This window comes from Aythya marila (assembly GCF_965140915.1).
Source record: "Aythya marila genome assembly, chromosome: 23".
NCBI classification, from domain to species: domain Eukaryota; kingdom Metazoa; phylum Chordata; class Aves; order Anseriformes; family Anatidae; genus Aythya; species Aythya marila.
The window spans coordinates 113,503-134,662 of record NC_139064.1 but is presented as its reverse complement, the minus strand read 5'-3'; the positions used below and the strand labels follow the sequence as shown (position 1 = coordinate 134,662).

The 21,160-nt window shown below is 42.3% G+C and overlaps 3 protein-coding genes across 3 annotated transcripts; 1 reads left to right on the top strand and 2 right to left on the bottom strand.

Annotated features, from left to right (window-relative positions):
* Nucleotides 1-1,452: 1,452 nt before the first annotated feature.
* On the bottom strand, nucleotides 1,453-7,480 carry TEX12 (testis expressed 12). The gene is made up of 5 exons (XM_082777919.1): nucleotides 7,468-7,480; nucleotides 4,451-4,516; nucleotides 3,392-3,503; nucleotides 3,231-3,286; nucleotides 1,453-2,952 (listed from the first exon to the last, which is right to left on the bottom strand). Exons 2-5 carry the CDS (start codon nucleotides 4,508-4,510, stop codon nucleotides 2,812-2,814), a joined length of 369 nt encoding a protein of 122 aa, XP_082634045.1. The 5' UTR covers nucleotides 4,511-4,516; nucleotides 7,468-7,480; the 3' UTR covers nucleotides 1,453-2,811.
* Nucleotides 7,481-10,966: 3,486 nt separating this feature from the next.
* Nucleotides 10,967-13,461, top strand: IL18 (interleukin 18; the record flags this gene model as incomplete). The annotated part of the gene is made up of 4 exons (XM_082778149.1): nucleotides 10,967-11,033; nucleotides 12,501-12,638; nucleotides 12,863-13,008; nucleotides 13,128-13,461. 4 exons carry the CDS (start codon nucleotides 10,967-10,969, stop codon nucleotides 13,368-13,370), a joined length of 594 nt encoding a protein of 197 aa, XP_082634275.1. The 3' UTR covers nucleotides 13,371-13,461.
* Nucleotides 13,462-15,665: 2,204 nt separating this feature from the next.
* Nucleotides 15,666-20,832, bottom strand: SDHD (succinate dehydrogenase complex subunit D). Its single transcript, XM_082778179.1, has 4 exons — nucleotides 20,712-20,832; nucleotides 20,493-20,597; nucleotides 19,071-19,215; nucleotides 15,666-16,330 (listed from the first exon to the last, which is right to left on the bottom strand). Exons 1-4 carry the CDS (start codon nucleotides 20,767-20,769, stop codon nucleotides 16,165-16,167), a joined length of 474 nt encoding a protein of 157 aa, XP_082634305.1. The 5' UTR covers nucleotides 20,770-20,832; the 3' UTR covers nucleotides 15,666-16,164.
* Between the last annotated feature and the right edge of the window lie 328 nt (nucleotides 20,833-21,160).

The window sequence follows — 21,160 nt, the reverse complement described above, 5'->3', positions numbered from 1 at the left end:
TGTCATCTTAGACGTTCTTGGTAATTTACTAAGGCACTGCAGCTTAAACAACAGGGGGAGAAGCTTAAAGAAAACGTAGTTACCAGCTGAGCTTTGCTGATCAGATTTGGCAGCTTTAAAGCCAATTAATTTTCAGTTCAAACCTCCTTCAGTAAAACTGGAAAGCGGATAGTGATGGGAGAGGTGCCAGGAGGACTCCATATGAAGCTCATTCCTCAGAGAGAGGATGAACTTTTAGCTTCATTTCAGAAGACGAGAGTAAGAAAATTGTTTTTTTTCTCCCAATAAATATTGAAATACCCAAGAGAAACAATAAGCCCAGGAACATCACTATCAATGTAGGCAAATTGGAAAACACCAAAATTATATTTTGTAATGGTTTAGAAGATAAACAGAGTATGAGTATTCCCACATACAACAGATATTGAATAGCACACTGGAAGGCAAGAAACCTTGTTTATATTTTTAAAGTAAAGTAATTATGGAAGAATTCCTTTTAAATGGGAATAGAATTATGTACAAAAGCAACCGGTAAGTGGGTATTTCCACTGCTGAAATGTTTTTACCTTCAAAAGAGAAGAGAGATTTCTTTTCAATGGATACTTTAAGCTTTCTCAACTTACCATTTCAAACTAGAATTTTATTAAACTACATATTTTATTTATTTTATTTGGTTAGTGGTTCTTCTTATATATATTTTACATAGATTTGTGCAGCAAAAAACAGAAATTTTGTTGTTCATAGCAATTTAGTAATTAGTTTTAAAAATGTTAATTTCAAAATCATACAAAGCTTTGAATGACTGCCTTTTAATGAGCATAATCACACTGTTCACAAGTTCACCCAGGCTACTGTAGCCATGCCTAGTGAGTTTACTTTTAACGTCTCTTCAGACTCTAAAATCCTTTTACTATGACAGAAATCCCACCATAAATACCGTATTACAAACAAGCAGTGTAACGTAATGAAAACCAATCATATAAGAAGTCACTGTAGAAAAGCAAGTCATCTTTGAGAGAGGTATGTTGAATTTAACTGCATTTGAATGTCAGATTTAAGCAGTTCTACATTCTAAGAGGTGCAGACTGACTAGTTTTATCAGATTTTATGAAGTTTTTAAATGGAGCAGACCACTACACAAGTAACAGTACATATCTGTGCTCTTTTGAGCCCCTAAAGGAAGAAACTTGCACTATGTGATCCAACGGGACTTCTAAGTTGTGCATCTTATTAATATTTGATACTAGCACAAGAGCTTTACAGCCTATATATATTAGCCATGCAAACTAAATCTAATGAAATGAATCTATCTGATCGAAAAAAGTTGTACGATTTTCCTAAGCACAAACAGGTAAAACACAGCAAGGCTCTTTTTGAATTTGACAAAACAGACATATTTAAGTCATGAAAGTTGCAATAATTTTATTTAAATGCTTATATGAGTTACTTCAGGTAGATTTTCAAATTCAAACACTTCACAGATGACAATTTTAAACTTTGCCTTTAATAATTTTTGTTTAGATGATTATTCTACAGACATCGAGTACAATATTCTAGAAAATTTAGCTTCCAAAAACTTCTCTTTTTTTCCCACTTTCTTGCATTTGAACAGAATTGCAGAGACCAATTACAAAATTACCAGACTCTAGTAAAATATGATGTATACCAGTGGTGAGATTTTTAAAAGTCTTTAGATGCTAAATATGCAGATAGTCATCTTATGGGATTTTAAGAAATTCCTAAGCATGTAAGGTGCTTACATCCGTAGGCACTTTGAAAATCCTACTAAGTCCATATCTGCATCTTTAGATACCTTGGAAAATCTCTTCCTAGGTGTCCAGTTTCTCTCATTTGTTTTAATTTGATTATTAGTATTAGCTTGACAGACATCACATTCAGTCGGGACTTGTATCTACCTTCCTTTCTGCCTTTTAAGTCCAAAAAGATTTAAAGAAAAAATTAACGCACAGCACTAAGAGAAAGATATATTTATCTATCTTATGCTAGCAACAGGATTATCTAGCTCTTTTCTTTTACATTGGCCTCACAATTAGTACAAGTAATGCTTTATACATTTTATGCTTCATCTTTTAACCGAATGAAATGACATGAAAGAAAAATTGTTCAAAAACTCTATAATCACCCTTAAATAAACTGGATATACAGCAAACAGTACTGATGTATCAAAATAATAACAACAATAATAAAAGAACAGTGTAATTCAAGATAGAGGTAACATTATCTTTCATTTATTGATATTACCAGCAAAGTTTTGATTATATGCTTTTATGATTATATTAAAATGACCATTTTTCATTTGAAAAGATGTAGGTATTGAAATATATATATTCAAATTAAGACTTTATACATCTTTATACATTTCCCAAAGTAATACTCTTAATAGAACTCTCCTGTTTCTTAGCTGATCTCTTCAATCTATTTATGCTCTGAGACAAAAATAAAAATATGATTTCAGATACATTCTACTACAATTTTAGCATCAAAAGTTAGTTTTCTAAGGATAGAAGTACAGGGACAGCCTACACAATGGGTCAAAAAGAAAAGATGTTCTAATCTGTAGAATCCCTTGGAGTGGTAGGATTTAAAAGGGATATTTAGTGCCATGTTTACTGTCACTACCCTATATATTGCATATGCTTACTTATTTAAAAAATAAGATGCTGTTTAAATTGTTGAAAGTTTCCTGAATTAGAAATACTTACAGAAGATATTTATGAAACATTCATTATCACATTCACCATGGTTTTTACAAAGTTTTGCTCTGTATTTCTGCAGTCTAACAGACTCCATTCAGCTTTGCAGACTATTTGCAATCACAGTGAATCTCTGTTTCAGACTCTCCCTTTTCTGTTTTAAGTGGTTTTCTAGGGTCCTTGCTTCTTTCAAGATTCCATCAAGTTCTTGGACATAAGAAGCATCCATTGCTGCTCTCTCACTTAATTGAAAACAAAACAAAACAAAAATGACCCACAACTGAAGTTGAAATTAATACTGAAACCAGTAACTGCTTTTATGCTTTACTTAAGTGTGCAGTCTACCAATACTCAGTTTCTGACCAATTTATCTGTTCTCTATTGTAACAGAGAAAAGCACTTTTATTTCAAGATCTATGGTTTATAATTTTCACCATATGTTTTTATATACAGCCACAGTAATCAATCATACCAAGAAAAGTTAGAAAGAAGTGCTGTATAAATAGGACAGTTAACTTGCCTTAAAATCTGGGCGTATTTTGATAACAAGTTCTTAATTTCTTTGTTCATCTCTGTTAAAAGGAAAAAGTAATTTTATTTTAACAGTTGAATGAATCTTCATCTCGACATCCCATTAATTAATTCAGTAGTTACTTTAAGTATATTTAATACATCACCAGTTAAAACCTCTTCTGGTGGTTCAGGTTCGTAAAGGGACTGGGAGCTCTCAGAAAAAGCCAAGTCTGTTTTGTCAGTGGAAGACAACTGAGGATTCTCTGTGGCTTCATTCTAGTAAATAAAATAAATTAATAAATAAACAAACAGATTCTAGGACTTGAAACATGCTCAGCTCGTCTGATCAAATTTAATTGAAAACAGCAAAAAGTTTCAAAAATATCTCAACTGTTTTCACAGAAAGCCAAGTGCTGGTTCCTGTGCCAACGCCCTCTGTTAAGAGCAGGCACAGCATCACTATACTAGGGTGTGGCTGGGAAATCCTAGGATTTTTGCCTCTATCAGTAAAATCTGGTGCACTTCAGCAGTTCACTCTCGAGAGGCCCTACGTAACCATGTTGCAGTGCACACCCCATTTTGTTGATCTTCAGTCTGAGAAGGGTCCTCACAGAAGTCATCCTTGTTCCCCCGTCAGCAGAGAGGACAGAACACCTTGTGTGAGGGACCAAGGAGAGCCATGGGGCTCTCTTCCCCTCTCTGTGACAGGAGCTCGCAGCAACACCAGAGCAGCAGCTGCACCATGCCTCGCTCCACTGAATCATAGAATGAATCATAGAACCGGTTGGGTTGGAAGGGACCTCAAATATCATCTACATGTAGTTCCAACCACCCTGCCATTTTCAGGGACACCACCCACTAGATCAGGTTGCCTAGGGCCTCATCCAGCCTGGCCTTGATCACCTCCAGGGATGGGGCACCCACAACCTCTCTGGGCAACGTGTGCCAGTGCCTCACCACCCTCTGAGTGAAGGATTTCCTCCTAACCTCTAATCTAAATCTCCTCTCTTTTAGTTTAAAACCATTCCCCCTCATCCTGTCATTATCTGATTGAGCAAAAAGTCGCTCTGCATCTCTTTTTAAGCCCCCTTTAAGTACTGAAAAGCTGCAACGAGGTCACCCAGGAGCTTTCTCTTCTGTAGGCTGAACACCCCCACTTGCAGTGAGCTCATCCCTCACTGGGGCTGCAAGGGCGAGACCCTTCCTCACACGGAATTGCTCACCTCCATCTCTTTTTTACGTTTACTTCTATTCTCATCAGATTTTTGTGCGTTGCTTGTCATTGTTACCTGATTAGAAGAAAAAATAAATAAATATGTACAACATTCAGATTTTGTGAGCAGTTACTGAGTGTAACTAGTGGGAAATAAACCTGCACAGACACCTGACAAATGTGTGACCAACACCTCTGTGACCGCTCCACACACAGCACCTCGACCGCAGCCCTGAGAGGGCTCCGCGTCCCGGGGTGGGCAGCGGGGGCTCCCTCAGGGAGATGCCGTCCCCCCGAGCTCCCCTCAGGGCGGATCCGGGGCCTGGCGGCCGTTGGCGGCCGTTAACGGCCGCCGCGAAATGGCGGCGGCGGAGGGGAGGAGAAGGGGGGCTGGCTCCTGAGGCGAGGAGAAGCCGTGCCGCCGGCTCAGGCGGCCGCGGGAGGGGTGTCACAGCCCGGCCACACGCCTGGGTTATCCCTGGGCCCACGAGGCCGCCCGTAGGCACCGTGTGGTTGTGCCAGGCACTGGGACAGCGCTGGCAGTGTCTGTCGCAGGTGGCATGGCAGTGGGAAGCAGGGGCCGCTTGCGGGTGTCTAGGCCAGATGGACCCCTTTCAAAAATTTGGAAGAGCCCGCAAATGCGTAAATCTGAGCAATTACATCAGACCTATAAGACTAGGCTACTTCCAAGACAAACGAGGCTTGTCTATAAAATGGAAAAAAAGATTGCATTTTCCTTACACTGTAGGTAAACAGTGTACAGTTTCATTAGGAAGTGTCTGAGTCAGATAGTGTGGTGAGGTTGCTTGCTTACAGCAGCAAGAGGCTGGCCACCACCATCCGGGAAACCTTTTTCAGCATTACACCTCATGTTCTTAGACCAAAATGTTCAACACCATTCTGCTGCTGCCTTCCTAAACCTCAGGTTGATGAGCTACAGTGAAGAAAATAGTCACAAAATGTGAAGTTACGTTGGAGTACAGGGGACTTTTCATGCATCTTTCGTTTCTGGTTAAGAGAACAGATCTTAACCTTACACGTTTTATCCATATATCCTCTGAAAGTCAGAACTCAGGGTAAGAAGTGAAACTGCTGAAAGAACAAGAACTAAGCACTTCCTCAAAATAGAAGCAATATCCAATTCACTGTCATGGCCCACTTTGTGAAACTCTCCAAAAATATTGAAGAACCCTATCTAACATTATAAAATAGATACAAAAGAAATATGCCAATTAAATATTAAGTTGTTATTAATATATTAACATTTCTACTAACAGACTACCTGACTTATAATAAGTGAACTATGTTTTTTTTTTTTTTTTTTTAAACACTTTCAGTATCTTATGGATGTGATAGTCTATGGAAAGAGGTCAGAAAAATAAAAAAAGAAAAAAGAAGTCTAAGCAATTACTATAAAAGTAGTTCCTGTTCCTTTAAAATTAGAGATATTAAAATAGCAGGAGAAATGAAAGCTTAAAACTTAAAATAAAAATGATTGTTATGAGTTAGACCCCAGCCTTTAAAAATGCAAATATGTAAAGACTAAGAGGAAAAAAAAAACTCCAATTTGCTAAATGACCTAACTGAATTTTTACTATCTCAAAGGTTGAAACAACAGACCAATTTTGGTTAATACAAAATTAACAATATTGGCTGACTGGCACTGGTTTTTTGGTGTTTTGCACAACCTTCTGTACCAAGTACAATATTATTTAATATTTCACTAGTGATCTGCATGTAAATTTAAACTTAATAAAGAAAAAATGCAAAAGAATAAATAATGATTACAACATTAATTTTATATATATGTTAATGAAACAAAAAGTTAGGTATCTGGGAAAGAGAGACACAAGCAGTACCACCCCAATGGGGGGCTCTCCTGAATAAAGCTCTGGTTTGTGAATTATTAAAAATCAATTAAAAGTCAATAGAAGGAAGACAAGATTCGTGAGTATTATTTTAAGCCAACAGAAAATTATTCAGAGGGAGATACTTAAAGAAGTGAAACTTTTTATTTTCATTGAAAGAAACCAAGAGTCAATTTGATTGTACTTTATAACTTCAGAGGAAGGAACTATCTGTTACTTAATAGCTATCGGGAAAACTTACAGGAACCAACAATCAGAAGCAGAAATCAGTTATATTTTAAGAGACGTGTGTGTGTATTACTGCAAGAGCCAACCATTCAAGCAGAATGCCAAGAGAAACGATAGAATTACAACTGTTATATATTAAAATAATCTAGGTCTAATTGTTTAAATCAGATCTGGAGATCTCTTTGGTATAGGTTAAGGTGAACAACACACACTGTGAATGCCTTGTAACAAAACAAGAAAATGGAAGAGGATAATATAATATTGCTCTCTGATTTGAATTTAGTGTGATTGAGTGCCTATAAATAATTACACTTATTATCTGAAAGCAGTAGCTACCAAAAATTTATTTTTATCTGCCTGAAACATGAAGTTTTACTCCGTGGAAAGTATATTCCAGTAACTATGCAAAGAAAAAATTTGCCTCCTGAGAAATACTCTGCAACACCTGCATTCCTCCGCTTTTTATAATTTATTCTAAATCAATTTAATTGGTTTCTTTCAACAGTTTCAAAGAAACAATACATTTCTGCAGCTAGCCTGTGGTTTTTGTCTTAACCTGTTTGTGAGGTACAGACAAGAACCACAGTCATTAGTAAAATAGACAGTACTTCTATTTCAGAATTATTAGCTCAGAAGGGATATTGAAAGACGCCCCTTTGGCCTCAGAAATACCTCCTTCGGTTTAGGGTATAGCCAGGAACACATCGCCGACAGACGGGTACAGCTGCCCCGCTAAGAGACCGGCACGGGAACAGAGGAACAACGGCTCAGCTTGCGTTGTCGTCTGCTCTACCGCTTTATTTTTTTTTCCCCCACAGCCCAGTACTAAAAATGTATTCCCAGTACTAAAAATGTATTGAATCCTACGAACTATGCAAAATATCGGCGAATAATTCGATCCCGGGTTTGTTTTCTTGCTTTTATGTCCTACCGCTCCACGGTACTTGCCGCTGCAGGGACCGCAGCTCCCGGGGCAGCCGTGCCTCCTGCGAAACAGCCCGGCTGGGGCTGGGGCAGCTAAAAGAACCCTTCCAGCCAGCACCAATTTATTTATTCCCAATTAATAAGGACTTGCGAAGCAATTCACGTGCTGGTGCAAATTAGGAGCTATTCATTCACCTGTTTTTAACTGTCAGCTGTATGTTTCTGGCTTTTCCTTTTCCTTAAGAGCTGCCAATATTTCTCTCCTGTGGTTACACCTCTACGGAAGGTGATCGGGGGGAGGACTTCGCAGACAGCAGCGATGTATTTCTTGCTGCTGCTTTGCTAAAGAGCCCGAGGCACGCAGCATGCCTTAGGTCCGAGACTGGCTTCCCTACAGCAGTCAGCGTTTAGGGGCGAGTGTGCAGAGAGGGAAGGAAGGGCTGCCTGCTGCCGGCATCGTGCCGAGAGCCTGGGGAGGGTAACTTGCTGCCGTGGGAACGAGCCCTCCTCTGACAGCATCGGCGTGAGGTGGAGGGACGAGAGAGAGAGAGAGAGAGAAAAAAAAAAAAGTTTCCTTCGTAACCTCGAATTTGCGTGATTGGCTTTCTTCTTAGGGGAAGTGCCACCCCTACATGCCGACGCGCACAAACGCTCCAGGAACCGAGCCCCCCGCCCTGAAATCCCCTCCCGCTGTCGCCAGGAGCCTCGGGAGGAGCGAGGCGAGCCCCGAGCCCCGGCAGTGCTCCCGGCTCTGCTCCTGTCCCCACGGACACGCCTGGACCCGGGGCCGGGGGCTCGGCTCCCCTGGGGGTCCCGCAGCCCCTCCGCACCGCTCCACCGCCCCCAGCACCGAGGTAAGGGCGCTGCCGCCCGGGGAAGGGGCGGTGGGCTCCTCGTGGGAGTGGGGCACCCCGAGATCCGGGGGATGGCTGCTGTCCCTGATCCCTTCTGGGGGCTGTGGAGCTGCCCCTGCCCCTGCTGCCCCCACCGCCCCTGCCCCTTCTCCACTGGGTGAGCAGGGATCCAACCCGCACCCTCTGCTCGGCAGGGAGTCCCTGTGCTGGGTTACCCGCCAAAACGAGGGCCATCTTTAGTCCTTTATCCATAAATCCCGCTTATGCTTTCCCCGCTGCTTTAGAATAATAGTCCTCGACTTCTAGGCTCGCTCAGCTACGTGAGGCTCGTGCTGGCTGGTGGCATGGTATTTCATTTCAAAGGCTTGGGTGTGCGTGTTCAGAAAGGAGGGTGCTGTCCTCTGCCATGAACCTGGCTGTCTCTTCCACCCCGACCAGCTAGTGCTATACAGGCTACAAAAATGAGGAAAAGAATGGCTCCCAAATACATTCCTTAGTGTGCTCTTTCTGGAGGGACAAGGAAGTCACCATGATCCTCCCCACCAATCCCTAAGGCTGACTAAGTTGCTCAAGTGTATTTGCTTTATAATTTTGTTTAAGTTGCGAAAAGGAGCCTTGGAAGTAAGCCAGATGCTCTGACTGCACAGTAAAATGATGGTGCAAGAGCCTGTTCTTCCCATTGTTTGCCCAGGTTTAATGCTACATTTGTCACTCCAGCAGCTAGCACAAGGGAAAAAATGCCTGGACGGGAAGTGGTAGGTTTGAATGGAGCCCTTCATGTTCTAGGCTACTTAGAACAACCATGTGCATTCTGTGCACTCTGCTGTGACTCTCTTCTCCCCTGCATAGTGCACAGCAAGACGCAGCTCCAGCTGAAGGCTTGCAGATGCTGGGCTCCCAACGGTTAGAGGCTGTGCTGCTGAATGTCACTCTGCCTGTTGCTGGGTGCAGCTGGCCAAACGTAGGGCGCCTATCACAAAGCCAAGCAAAGCAGATCTTGCAGATAGCAAAGTGAGCTGTTTATTTTCTGAAAGCAAAAAAAAGCGTTTTAGTAAATCTCTTGCTCATTTTCCTAAGATGCAGACCAAAACGAAACAGGAAGGAAAGTGGCAACCTGCATTTCACAAAATTCAGTGGCATAGAAGAGGACATTTTAAAACTCTACTGCCAGAGAAGTGAAAGAATGTCGTATCTTCCTCTGCTGTCTTTAACCTCTTTTTAACCTTTCCTTTAAGGGTAGTAGATGCTGTTTTAATTTTGAAGAGGATATTATTTTTTTTTTTAATGCATTCTAGTGTTTATTTATTAGATTTATTGCTTCCAATAGCACTAGAATAGAGCAGAATTTCTGAAATACTTGACTTTACAGCCCTAGTCAGGTCACTCCAGGTCACTTTTGTTTTATTTTGTATTTTTTTTTCTCCTGATGCACTGCTGGAACTAAGACATGGAAAAGCCTGTGCTCTGTGAAGCAACACAGTCTGTTCAGGTGTATCTCTTTTCTGCCAGCATAGTTGGAAATTTTTAGATAGAAGAAAAGGGGTGAGTGCAGTCATAGGCAAGTGGAAGGGGTAGAGCAAATTTATAGCCATTGCCGTGCTGTTTTACACACTAACGGCTCTCAGTCACTGTGTCAAAAAGTTAAAGAACATGAAGTCTGGCTGGCTGTTACCAGTAGGAGGTCAAGGACAAGAACAAAGCAAAACCAAATTATTTTTCTGGAGTTCCTGGAGGGGTTGTGTCTTGACAGTAGAGGCACAGTGCAAGCCTGAAGAATGCAGAATAAAGATCAAAACCTCTGAGGTGCAGAAGCTGCCTGGACTTTAATGATTAGTTCAGGGTTTTGGTGAATGACAGGTGTTTTTTCTGAATGCAAGCATGCCTTTTCTTCCTCACTTTGCTCTGTGTCAGTCTTGAAAGAGAATAGCTGTGATACATTGGTAAAAATAAGGTTAAAATGTCATAAGCACATCTCCACTACTGCAAAACAGACTACATCTCTGCTTCTCTAGGCACCTGTACAAGTCCAGCTCAAGATGCACTTGAATAGCTAATTTCAACATAAAGTTTAGACTCTTTGGGCTGTCCTTACAGCTAATGGAAAGACACAGGCTATTCTAGGGGGCAGTCGAAGCAAGAATAAGTTTTGGGCATTCTGCAAGTTCTTGGTCACCATTCCAAGTCATTTCCTTACGAAAAATGAGAAACAGAAATGGCCATGTGATAGTAAGACAATTTTTGCAGGCCTGAGAGAACAGAACTAATTTGATGAAGTATGTTTATGGAGCTACTTATTAGCATTCCCACAGAAACAGAAAATGAGTTTGTATAATGTTATATATGGAACAATTATTTATTTAGTGAAATGTACTCTGGACCAGATCCTTTTTTCGTGTAACATCACATAAATCAATGGAAAGTTTTATAAAATAGAACTTTCAGGATGCTCTGTGTAATTCTAAATAATGGCAAAAGGCAACAGAGAAGGAAACCAAATGTCCTTCAAAAACTATTTTTCCAGATACAGTGAAATACGCTGTCACTAATGTGGTGCTGTGCATTAGAGGCAAACTCGCCCAAGAACTCCCTCACTGCACAAAGTAAGCATTGTTCCTAACCCTGAGCTCTCTTGTGTTTTTTGGCAGGGTGAAGATGAGCTGTGAATTGATGGTTGTGTGTGCAGTACAGCTTGGAGAGAACCTCTGCCTCTATTTTGCTGGTAATGATTACCCCCTGCTTAACGAGACCAGGTGTTTCTGGTACCTGCGCAGAAGATCAAAAGATGCTAGACAATTCAATCCTTTCCTTGTGCAGGCATCTCTGCTTCTGTAGACATGTTTGTAACCCCCAGACTACCTAAGCAATCCTCTAAGCTTATACTACTCCCACCGCTTTAGTAGTTATTGTTCTTTGATTATGCAGCCAGGCTGCTCAGTGCAAAAAGCACCTGAGTTTGTGATAGCTGTCCCAGTGCAGTAACAGGTCAGTACCATACTATTGGTGAACACCGTAAGCTTTCACTAAATTTCTCTGTTTGAACACTGATGAAAAATAACTCTTTTATCACTCCACTTTCACATAATTTTCCCCTAAGCTTCTTCAGCTTGAAGTATTGTAGCCAAAGTATATGAGTCAGTGGAATAATTACTGCTTTATATAAAATATTCTGGTAACTTGGAAGGATTTTTGGCTTGTGGGTGGAATTGGAATAACTTGATAACTTCCAGACCTACAGTCTAAAAATGGCCTCTTCTTTGGAAGCAATCTGAAATGAAATTGCTGTTAGAACAAAGGTGCTGATGAATGCAGAATTGTGCATGCCATTTATTCCTTGAATGCAGGTTGAAACTGAATTAACCTGAAAACATTTTGCATGCTTCTTGGTTTGGTGATAACTTCACTTCTCAAATGACTGTTGGCTTCGCCATTCTATTGAGCATGTTATGCTCACAAATGAAATGCTATGAAGCAAGAACAGCTCAGTTTGGTGGCTTAGGGATACGGGGGAGTACAGCTCAAAATGTACAGGTGACTGGCTGAACATTTTCCAGTTTTGCCGTATAAAATTGGTTAGAAATCGGTTTATTTTGTAAGGCAGAGATTGACTTTTCTTTCTTTTTTTTTTTTTTTTGTAATTGCTCACTTGGAACCAAGATGACGATGGTAAGCTGAAAGCTCATCATTTATTACTTCATAATCAATTATATCTAAACTAACCTGCCTGGGTGTACTAACACAGAGAAGCTTTGTGTGCCTGAGAGAACAAGTTTTTAAACTGATTAATGACTACTCTAAAAGAGAGCTACAGCTCACTCCTTTCTGAAGTTGATGTTGCTTTATTTCTCCTGAAGGAAGTGCTTCCCTAATACAAGAAGCTTTTCATGTGATTATAATGTTGGGCAGAAGAGAGAACTGTCGCTTCTGTACTTGCATTAACAGAATTTGTAGCTTCTCTCGCTTGCTCCCCTGACTCCTTGTATTTTGGCAAATCCTTCTGTCTTGCCTGGATTGCTGAGGTAGAGGTGGAAAGAACAAGACAGCTTCTGCTCCATTTGATATTGCTATTCTAAGAATTTACTGTGCATGCTATCTTCAATTTTGCATGCTATCTTAAATTAAGCCTGTAGTGACCTGTTAAGATCTAAGCAGATTAGTTTTATTCCCCTTTGCTTAATATTTTCTGCAGAGCTGGAATGTGATGCCTTCTCTAAGGAAAAAACCCTCCATCGCTTCCTTCGGAATGTTAATAGCCAGGTGCTTGTGGTCCAGCCAGATCTGAACATGGCAGCTTTTGAAGACGTAACAGATCAGGAGATGAAATCTGGTACACTACTTTTCATGTCTTACAACCATTGTACTATTTCTTTATTCTAGATGGGCTTTTGTTCTTTGTAATCACTGAGTCTAAATAGTGAAACCGAGAGTAAAGACTTAGATTTCATCTATAAGAATAAAATTCAGCTAAGAGAGGTAGGACATACTTATGGCTAAGTTTTTGCAGCTCTCTTCCAAGCAGACCATTAATAGTTTCAAAAAATTTATATTTAGGCAGCGGAATGAACTTCTGCATGCACTGTTACAAAACTACTACACCTTCAGCAGGGATGCCTGTTGCATTCAGTGTCCAGGTAGAAGATAAAAGCTACTACATGTGTTGTGAGGAAGAACACGGGAAAATAATAGTTCGATTTAGGGTAAGTGTCTGCTTTTCATACCCTATGTGTAGGCAACATTAAGCATTCAAACATTCGTGAGCTGAAACAAAACAGCTCGAGTCTTGTGCTAGGACTGACCCATTCCCTTTTTTCCTCAGGAAGGAGAAGTTCCAAAAGACATTCCTGGTGAAAGCAACATCATCTTCTTCAAAAAGACATTTACATCTTACAGCTCCAAGGCATTTAAATTTGAATACTCACTAGAACGAGGGATGTTCCTGGCCTTTGAGGAAGAAGACTCCTTAAGAAAATTAATTTTAAAGAAACTGCCAAGAGAAGATGAGGTAGATGAAACCACAAAGATAACTTTAACAAGTCATAATGAAAGGTACAACCTGTGATTACTTAACAGTCTTAAAATAAAATTTGGCTTTTTAAAGAAAACTCTAATTCATTTTTTATCTAAAGCAAAATAGGTTGATAAATTTCAATAAGGCAATACAAAAATGAGCTTCTTACAAAAGGAAACCAAATACATGTTATTGGGGAAAAGAAGAATTATGCCAGTAAGACAGAAGCAAAGAGAATGACACAATGAATAAACAAAAATGTGCATGCCTCTATGGTCTTGTATAGTTTCAGCCCTAAAGACTTCAGAGTTTGTTGATCAAACTGCTTGTGAGGTAGATGTCTCATAGGTGAAGCAGACCTAATATGGGGACAGAGAGAAAGTTTAAAAAAATTAAAAATTAGTAACAATCAACCCTCACGTTTACTACACAGGCCAGGAACCTGGCCAAATAAACATGGTGTCGTTTTGCACTATGATCATGTCCCGAGTGTCTTCATCAATTCTGATTACACGGTGGCATTCTCACTTTCAACTGAAGTAGAAACAACAGACAATTTCTACTGGAAACTCACCAGAATCTTTGATTAGAAAACTGGTAACCTAAGCAATTAAAGCTCTAATAAAGCCATTTATCTTCAGAGGGCCCACTAAGAAAATAAAAGGGGGTTAAAATTTAACAGTAAGTTGTAGATTACTGATCATACACATTTGTACATCTAATATGCTGTTAATAATGAAGGCAAATGTGGTTCCACATGGAACCTTACTGAGTATAGAACAAGGCAGCATATGTTGGGGGTGAGCTGTGAACTCTATTTCACATTGGCAGTCGAGCCAACAGTGGCATTTGACAAAAATAAGATTAGTGTAATATACTTTGGATATTTACTCTTGAGGAAATTGATGACACATTATTCTCATCTTCCATGTATGAGATAGGCATTGTTCCTCTTCTGATCCAACTGGAGGCAGTGATTAGTTGAACATGGGTGGCAGCTGGGTCCTGGGTCTTGCCAGGCAGAAGAGGGTATGACTGTTATTTACCATGCAAGCAGAAGTAATCAGAGCAAACAGGAAGGCTTCTGTCATGAAACAGGAAAATTCTCAAGCTTGCAGAAGAGAGAAGACTCTAATTTTGGTATAAAACATAAAATTAGGGGCTTTAAAAAGTATGGAAGATGGAGACATGGAAGTGCTGTGCTAACCCTGCCTACCAGCTTTCATGCTGTGCTGCACCCGAGCTTTCATCTCTTTAGCTGATGCAGGCAATCAGACTCAGAGAAAGCTCTGCTTGTTACCTTTCCATTCTGGCCTCAAAAATTGACCAAGCTGGTTGCAGAGCTGCTAACCCCTACAATAGTTGGTCTGGCCTACTCCATTCCCAAAACTCTGACACAACTCATTTCTCACTTGAGGTATCTTAAGCAAATACCACATATCAATGCATCGTATGTTCAGTCTATACAGAGAAAATGTCCACCACCTTCTATAACTGCTCAGATTCCACAGAACTATCCAACAATGACTCATGCATCCTCCTCACTGTATAGAAATTGCGTTACGTTGCTATCCACATCAGAGAGAAGCAACCACCTTAATTCTGACAGCAACTTTAGCAGAACCCAACTGGCCAGCTGTATAATATTTCCCATGGTTATATGAATGAAGAAAAAAAATAAACAAACAAACAAAAAGATTCAAAAATCAACTCAGGAAATCTTGTTGAATTCAGCAGTTTACTGATTCTGCTTATTGCATAATCACACTGATGGTAACACAGTTCTGTTCCTCTTACTATTAATAGCACCTCAAAAGTACCATTAGAACATGGAAACAACCACTCCTTACTATTAAGCCAGCCTGAGAAGAAAGTTAAAAACCGTAATCTCATTTCTTCCCCTGAAATCCTCTGAAACCTAAAGATATGGAAAAGAATGCTGCCTCAGTCTCAAGTCAGGCCATGACATAAAGGGTATACTTCCTTCCTTTTTTACTCACACAGGAAAAAGTGTGGCTGTGTTGATTTAGAAAACACAAAATGCTGCACCTGAGTATACAGGTTGCAGGGTAACTATGAAAGCCATATGCTATTTGTCTCCTCGACTTAATCTGCAAAAGTCTAAGTCAGTTATTGCTTTATTTTATTATGGAAATTACTCTTCTATAAAGTCAAGAGTATGTCAACCCTTTAGGAAAGAAGGATGATACATATTCATAACAATATCTGTTTTATAAAATCTAAATGACATAAAGCAGAGCTAGAGCTGTAAGTATTTGAATGTGATTCTAGAAGAGATCTGCAGAGAAAAATAGCAGTATTAAAAATCACTCAGAAACACACACGCAATTTCTGTAAATTCTTTATTGTATGGATTAAGAAAAAAGTATTCCCTTTTCTACCTCAACTCTCAGGATCAAAAGAATGACAGGGAGTGCCTTACATACAGTTCAGTTGTGATGTCAGAAATAACAGTTCAATTTTCACCAAGTTTGCTTTACAAAGCAGGAGACTATTTTAGAAAACCAGTCATGGAAAGCTGCCATTATAATGAAAGTTATCTTCAGCTATACTTTCCATCTTTGATGTACTTAATTACTCCAAATTTGCAGTGCAGCTTTAATCAACTCACTCTCACCTGGACATTATCCACTTTATATCTTCTACTTCCTTTCTAAGATTTTTAATGCTCTTGCAATAAATCAAAAAAAAATAATGAAGTGGCTGCAGAATTTACATACTACGGACTCTTGGTTATTCAATTCTCATCTCAAACACATCAGTAAAAATATCGTAAAGCGAAGGCAGCAATGAACAATCGTGTTTGTCAGAGACTTGTCGCATCTCAGAGGCTCCACAGCATGGCAACAGCCTTGCAGATACCGACGTCGTTATAGTTAAAGTAGCAGAGGCCAGCAAAGGTCACGGCCGACAGAATGTACAGACCTGTATTGGCCACTTTAATGGGTGTCTCTCCATGGACGTAGTCAGTTATAACCTGTCCAAGACCCCTAAAGAATGAGAGAAACAAGCTGAAATCAGGAGAGCATGCCTCATGAAAATCCACTGGCAGGCACTCTACTGTGACTGCCCTGCTAAAATGGCTCAAACTGTCTGTTTTCCCACCACCTATCACCAACCGTTATTACCAAAGGTCTAGTTCCCACTCAAAAAGCATATGCATGTACTGAAAATACATAAAAACATTTCACATGTTCTATTAAAATACAGATATACTGGCTTGGAGATTTCTTAACAATGCTGAGGAAAGAAGGTGCTGAGCACATCTCTTCCAAACAGAGATCTGCCTCCAGCTAACCTGATTTTGAAAGACTGAAGAAAACAGACCAAAGGAAATGCCCAAACTCTGTGACTGACCCTTGTCACAAATGCACACAAGACTCAAGGATGTGTATTGAGATTAGAAATCAGTTAGAGATTAGCATACTCTGTTTTTTTCCTACATCTGTCAGACTTTTCTTGAATTCTGTGGTCCAGATTTAAACCATTCAGCAACAGGAAGACAGAGTGCTCTATCATCCTGCTGGGGTAGTTCTCTTCCCAGAAGCAGTTGTATTTACTTTCTGTGATGACAGATGGCAACTTGGTGAAAACGAGAAGCACATTTACTGCAACAATCTTCTTCCTAGAATTTCGCCTTGGTCTAACGTGAAGCTGAAGGACCTGTCTCCCACAAGTTAAGCCATGCTGGTGGCCTGGCAAGTTTCGAAGTCCTGCAGCAGATTCTACCCCAAGAGAACAGAGCTCAGCTTCACTCTGATGGGACTCTGATACCTTTGTGATGTTGAGTGTGAGACAAGGGGTGCGAATAAGTCCTAGATACACAAAAGAGGAGCAGAAAGTGGAAGCAATCTGAAAGGCAACTAATTCTTGAATTATTATAGCTATTGCCTGTCACTGAATGGTGGAGTAAGGTCAGAAGTGCAAGCGGCATGCACCTGCACCACGAACTGCTCTAGGAACAGACAAGTAAGGCATACCCAACGTGGGATTCACAGGCTGTCCTTCAGCTGGAGTGCTGATAAAGGATCTTCAACAGATCTTCACTTTACACAGCAAAATAAACTTGAGTCATGCTAAGAATTGTCAGCAAAATTACTGTGTGACTTGACCACAAACTAATTAAACCACACAAAGCCCTCGAGAGAAAAGACAAGGGAACAAGGAAAGGAATTAGTGGGAAGCAGCTGGCCTGTGGTAGACACATGACCTAGTTCAAAACAGAGCAGCTTTGCTGGGCAGAGAAATATTTATTACACACCAGTGAAAACAGCAAAAGATGGCCCCAGGTGTCTTGACAAAGTGTAATAATATTTTAGAATAGTATTTCTGATAGCAAAACACAGCAAAAGGTGAAAGAAATCCCCTCAAAAATATATGCAGAATTCCTCTGTAGTTTCTGATCAGCTATTAGAGGGATTATCTGATCTGTTAGGCAATCAACTGAACTTTTAAGGCAAGCAAATAATCTTTGTTCTTTAAAAGATATTCTAGCATTGAATACATATGAAAGCTCTAGAGGAGGACTTTTCTGTGTAGGATTTAGATTCTTGTGTCCACACTTTGCAAAAATAAGAGTTTGGTATTGGAACAACTTCTCAGCTTAAAAAGGGAACAACACAAGCAAGATGTGGGGGAGGATGTGGATTCTCTCTGCTGAAAGCTACAGCAGAGCTGCACAGAAGCAGCGAAATATTTTTCTCATGGGGAAATCCCCACGCCGCTTACAAAGAAATGATTCCCAGTATGAAAAGTTCTGATGCTGGGTAAGAGACATTAACTGACAAATCAAAGCTGTGTGTATCAACACCGAGTGTCATTCCAGGAACTCATTTCAACACAGTGGGCTGCAACAGCCTGTCCCACTGCCTGGAACTGAAATGCACGTGCCCAGCAAGCAAAGTGCTCCAAAGCAGGCAGGATTTGCTTTACCTGCTTTATATTTGAAAGAGCTCCGTCAACCAAGTTCAAGGACAGACACGTTTCTGATGAATTCTGTGCTAGATTGGAGAGCTTTGGGAAGGAGCTGCCAGAAAGTGCAAGAATCCCTGCTGCAACTCCCTAAGGGCAGACCTGAGATTTAAGAAACCTCTCACCCCTAAGTCCATTTAAATTGCCTTATCGCTGCTGCGAGGAACTGCAGAGCAGCAGCACCTCAAGAATGTAACTGCTGCCAGTTGGGCCAACCACACAGCTGGATCCACTCCTAGATTCATAAAGGACAGAAAGCCAGGCCTACCCACATGAAAGACCACAGCAGAACTGTGCTTCAGAATGTAAGCAAGCATCTGTTTTGCAAGAATCAAGAAAATGATTAAGGTCAAAACGTCTCCACTGCAATGTTTGTTCTGAACTATTCTTTAGGCAGAATCTCATCACCATTAAGATGTACAAAGCAACCCATGGCTCAGAACCTTAGAAGAAGTTGTTTTATGCATGTCTGCCCTGTTTCTGTTCCCTCTGTTCATAAAACATCACTTCTTTTAGAAGACAAAACCATCCAGGATTCTACACAGCCAGTATCAAGGCAGTTCTCCAAGGCAGGACTTTGGGTTTCATATCATATAGGAGAACGCTACAGAATGTTTAGTTTACAGATTCCTTAGTAGCAACGTGTGTCCTGCCTTCTGACATACAGAACAGTGTGACAGAGAAACACCAAGGTACAGCAAGTCTTGTTAAAGGTCACTGACAGTTCACTGACAATTTTGAGGAACCTACTGAGCTTACCAGTGGCCGTGGAGAGTGAGGGCTGCAGCTAGGGAGTAGTCCACAGCCGGTCCAGGGCATAGGTAGGCTGCGGGGAGGAGGCCCAGCAAGAGGACACTGACAGCTCGCTCGCTTGTCCAGTGTAAGGACGCAGCCTTGGAGCCACCTGCAAGGTGAAGGACTATGAGTGCAACGTTCCTGCTCTGGGTGCTGCAGCCTCACACGCACCTCCTCCCATCGATGCCACCCAAGGACCTGTTTTTTTCCAACCTGACTACTACATTTCTGTCTGAGCAAAACCAAGAAGTCTCTGAATTACTGGAAGAGAAAATACATCTATTTTACAGTGCCTAGAGGGTTTATTTTAAATACTCCTCTTTGCTGCCACTGAGAAAGAGAAGCATCTTTTAATTCAAAGAAGCAGAAGCTCAAGAGGTGAGGTCAACACAAACACAAGTCCTCACAACCCAAGTCACAGAGTAAATTTCTGGGACCATCACACTGGTGTGTGACCCAGAAGCAGTCTGGAGGCCAGAGGACTTCAGCCCTCCACTGATGCTCAGTTGGGTACGATGTGGACCGTGTAACAGGGGACTCCAGACACGGATGTGCTGGGTAGGAAGCTCTGTGACTAACTCTTACCTTCTAGAAGCGCACAGATACTGTTAAGGAAGGGGGAAAAAATCAGTTTTGGAGGAAGCCAAACACCTAATTTCACAAGCGATACCCTGAACCACAATTATCAGCACCAGCCCAAGCAAAAAACATCCAGAATTGACAATGTGTAATTACCTGCAGAAATCAATACCCCCAGGGTGCTTGCCTAACACTTCCATATTCAAACCAGCAGCCAAATGCTTTTGCTCCTTTTTGCAAATAAAAACAAACCAGACAGCAAAGCAACAGGATAAAGAAAGCAAAGAAACCTGCAGTAAAACACGGGAAGGATCTCTGCTGTGGACTCATAATCGTCCCTAGGGTACATCATGGCCAAGGAGGCTTCGCGGCATGTGTATGAAGCGTGTTTAGCCTGAAAGCCCGAGCAAGAAGGAAGCCGTCTGGTCATGGTGAAGGCTCTGCTCTCCCCGACGCTTCTTCACACTTCCCACTTCCAAGCCGCGTTGAGGGCTGCGCAGCGTCCTCAGCCTCACCGCGCTTCTCACAGCAGGGCCAGGCCCAACACTCACCTTCACTTCTGCTGCTGCTGTTACACCTTCCACCCTCCTTACCCACCGCCAGGTCACCGTGCAGGCGGCGGCACGAAGCGTTTAGCACGGCAACACCCGTGTGAACGCCTCAGGGAGCGGGTTCGCTGCTCCCACAACCCCCGCAGCGCCCCGCGGCCGCTCAGCACGGCTGGGTGCGGGGCACCCCCCACGGACAGACAGACCCACGGACAGACAAGACCCACGGACAGCCGCAGGGGGCCGTGCTGGGACGTACCGTGCCCCTGCTGCCCGTGGCTCCCCCGGATCGGAGCGGCTGAGGCGAGTGCCGGCAGCACCCCCGGGCGGCGGCGGAGGAGGAGGAGGCTCCTGGTGAGGAGAGCTGCGGAGAGACGGGTGGGGGGCGGTCAGGGCCGGGGACAAAGGGACAAGAAGACGAAAAAGGACAAGAAGACGAAGGGACACGGGCAGGCTCGGGCCATGCCGCACCACTCACCCGTCCGCGCTCCGCGGCCCCCCCCCAGCCCGGCCCGCAGCAGCGCCGCCGCCGCCATCTTGCGTCTCCCCCCTCAAGGGCACCGGAACGGGAAGGAGCGGGCGGGGAGCGGCCCTCGCTGCTCCACCGCCTCCCTCAGCGGCCGTGAGGGGCTCCCCGGGGCCCGGCCCAGCTCGGCGGGGACTCCGGCTTCGCGTGGTGCCCTGCCCGGCCCTGCTGAGGTGCCTCCAGTCCCCCCTCGCCCCCAGCCCCCTCCCGCTCTCCCAGGGCTCTGTTCCGTCCCCCGGCTCTCTGTCAAAGCAAGCACCGAGCCCTCAAACAGCTCCGGATTTATTTGTCTCGTCAGAAGAAGGCCTGGCTGCTGCCCGGCGCCGAGATCCGGCCTCTGCCCTTCGTGAATAGCACACGGCGCTTGCCGAGGGCTCTCTGCTGGCACACAGGGGTGCAGC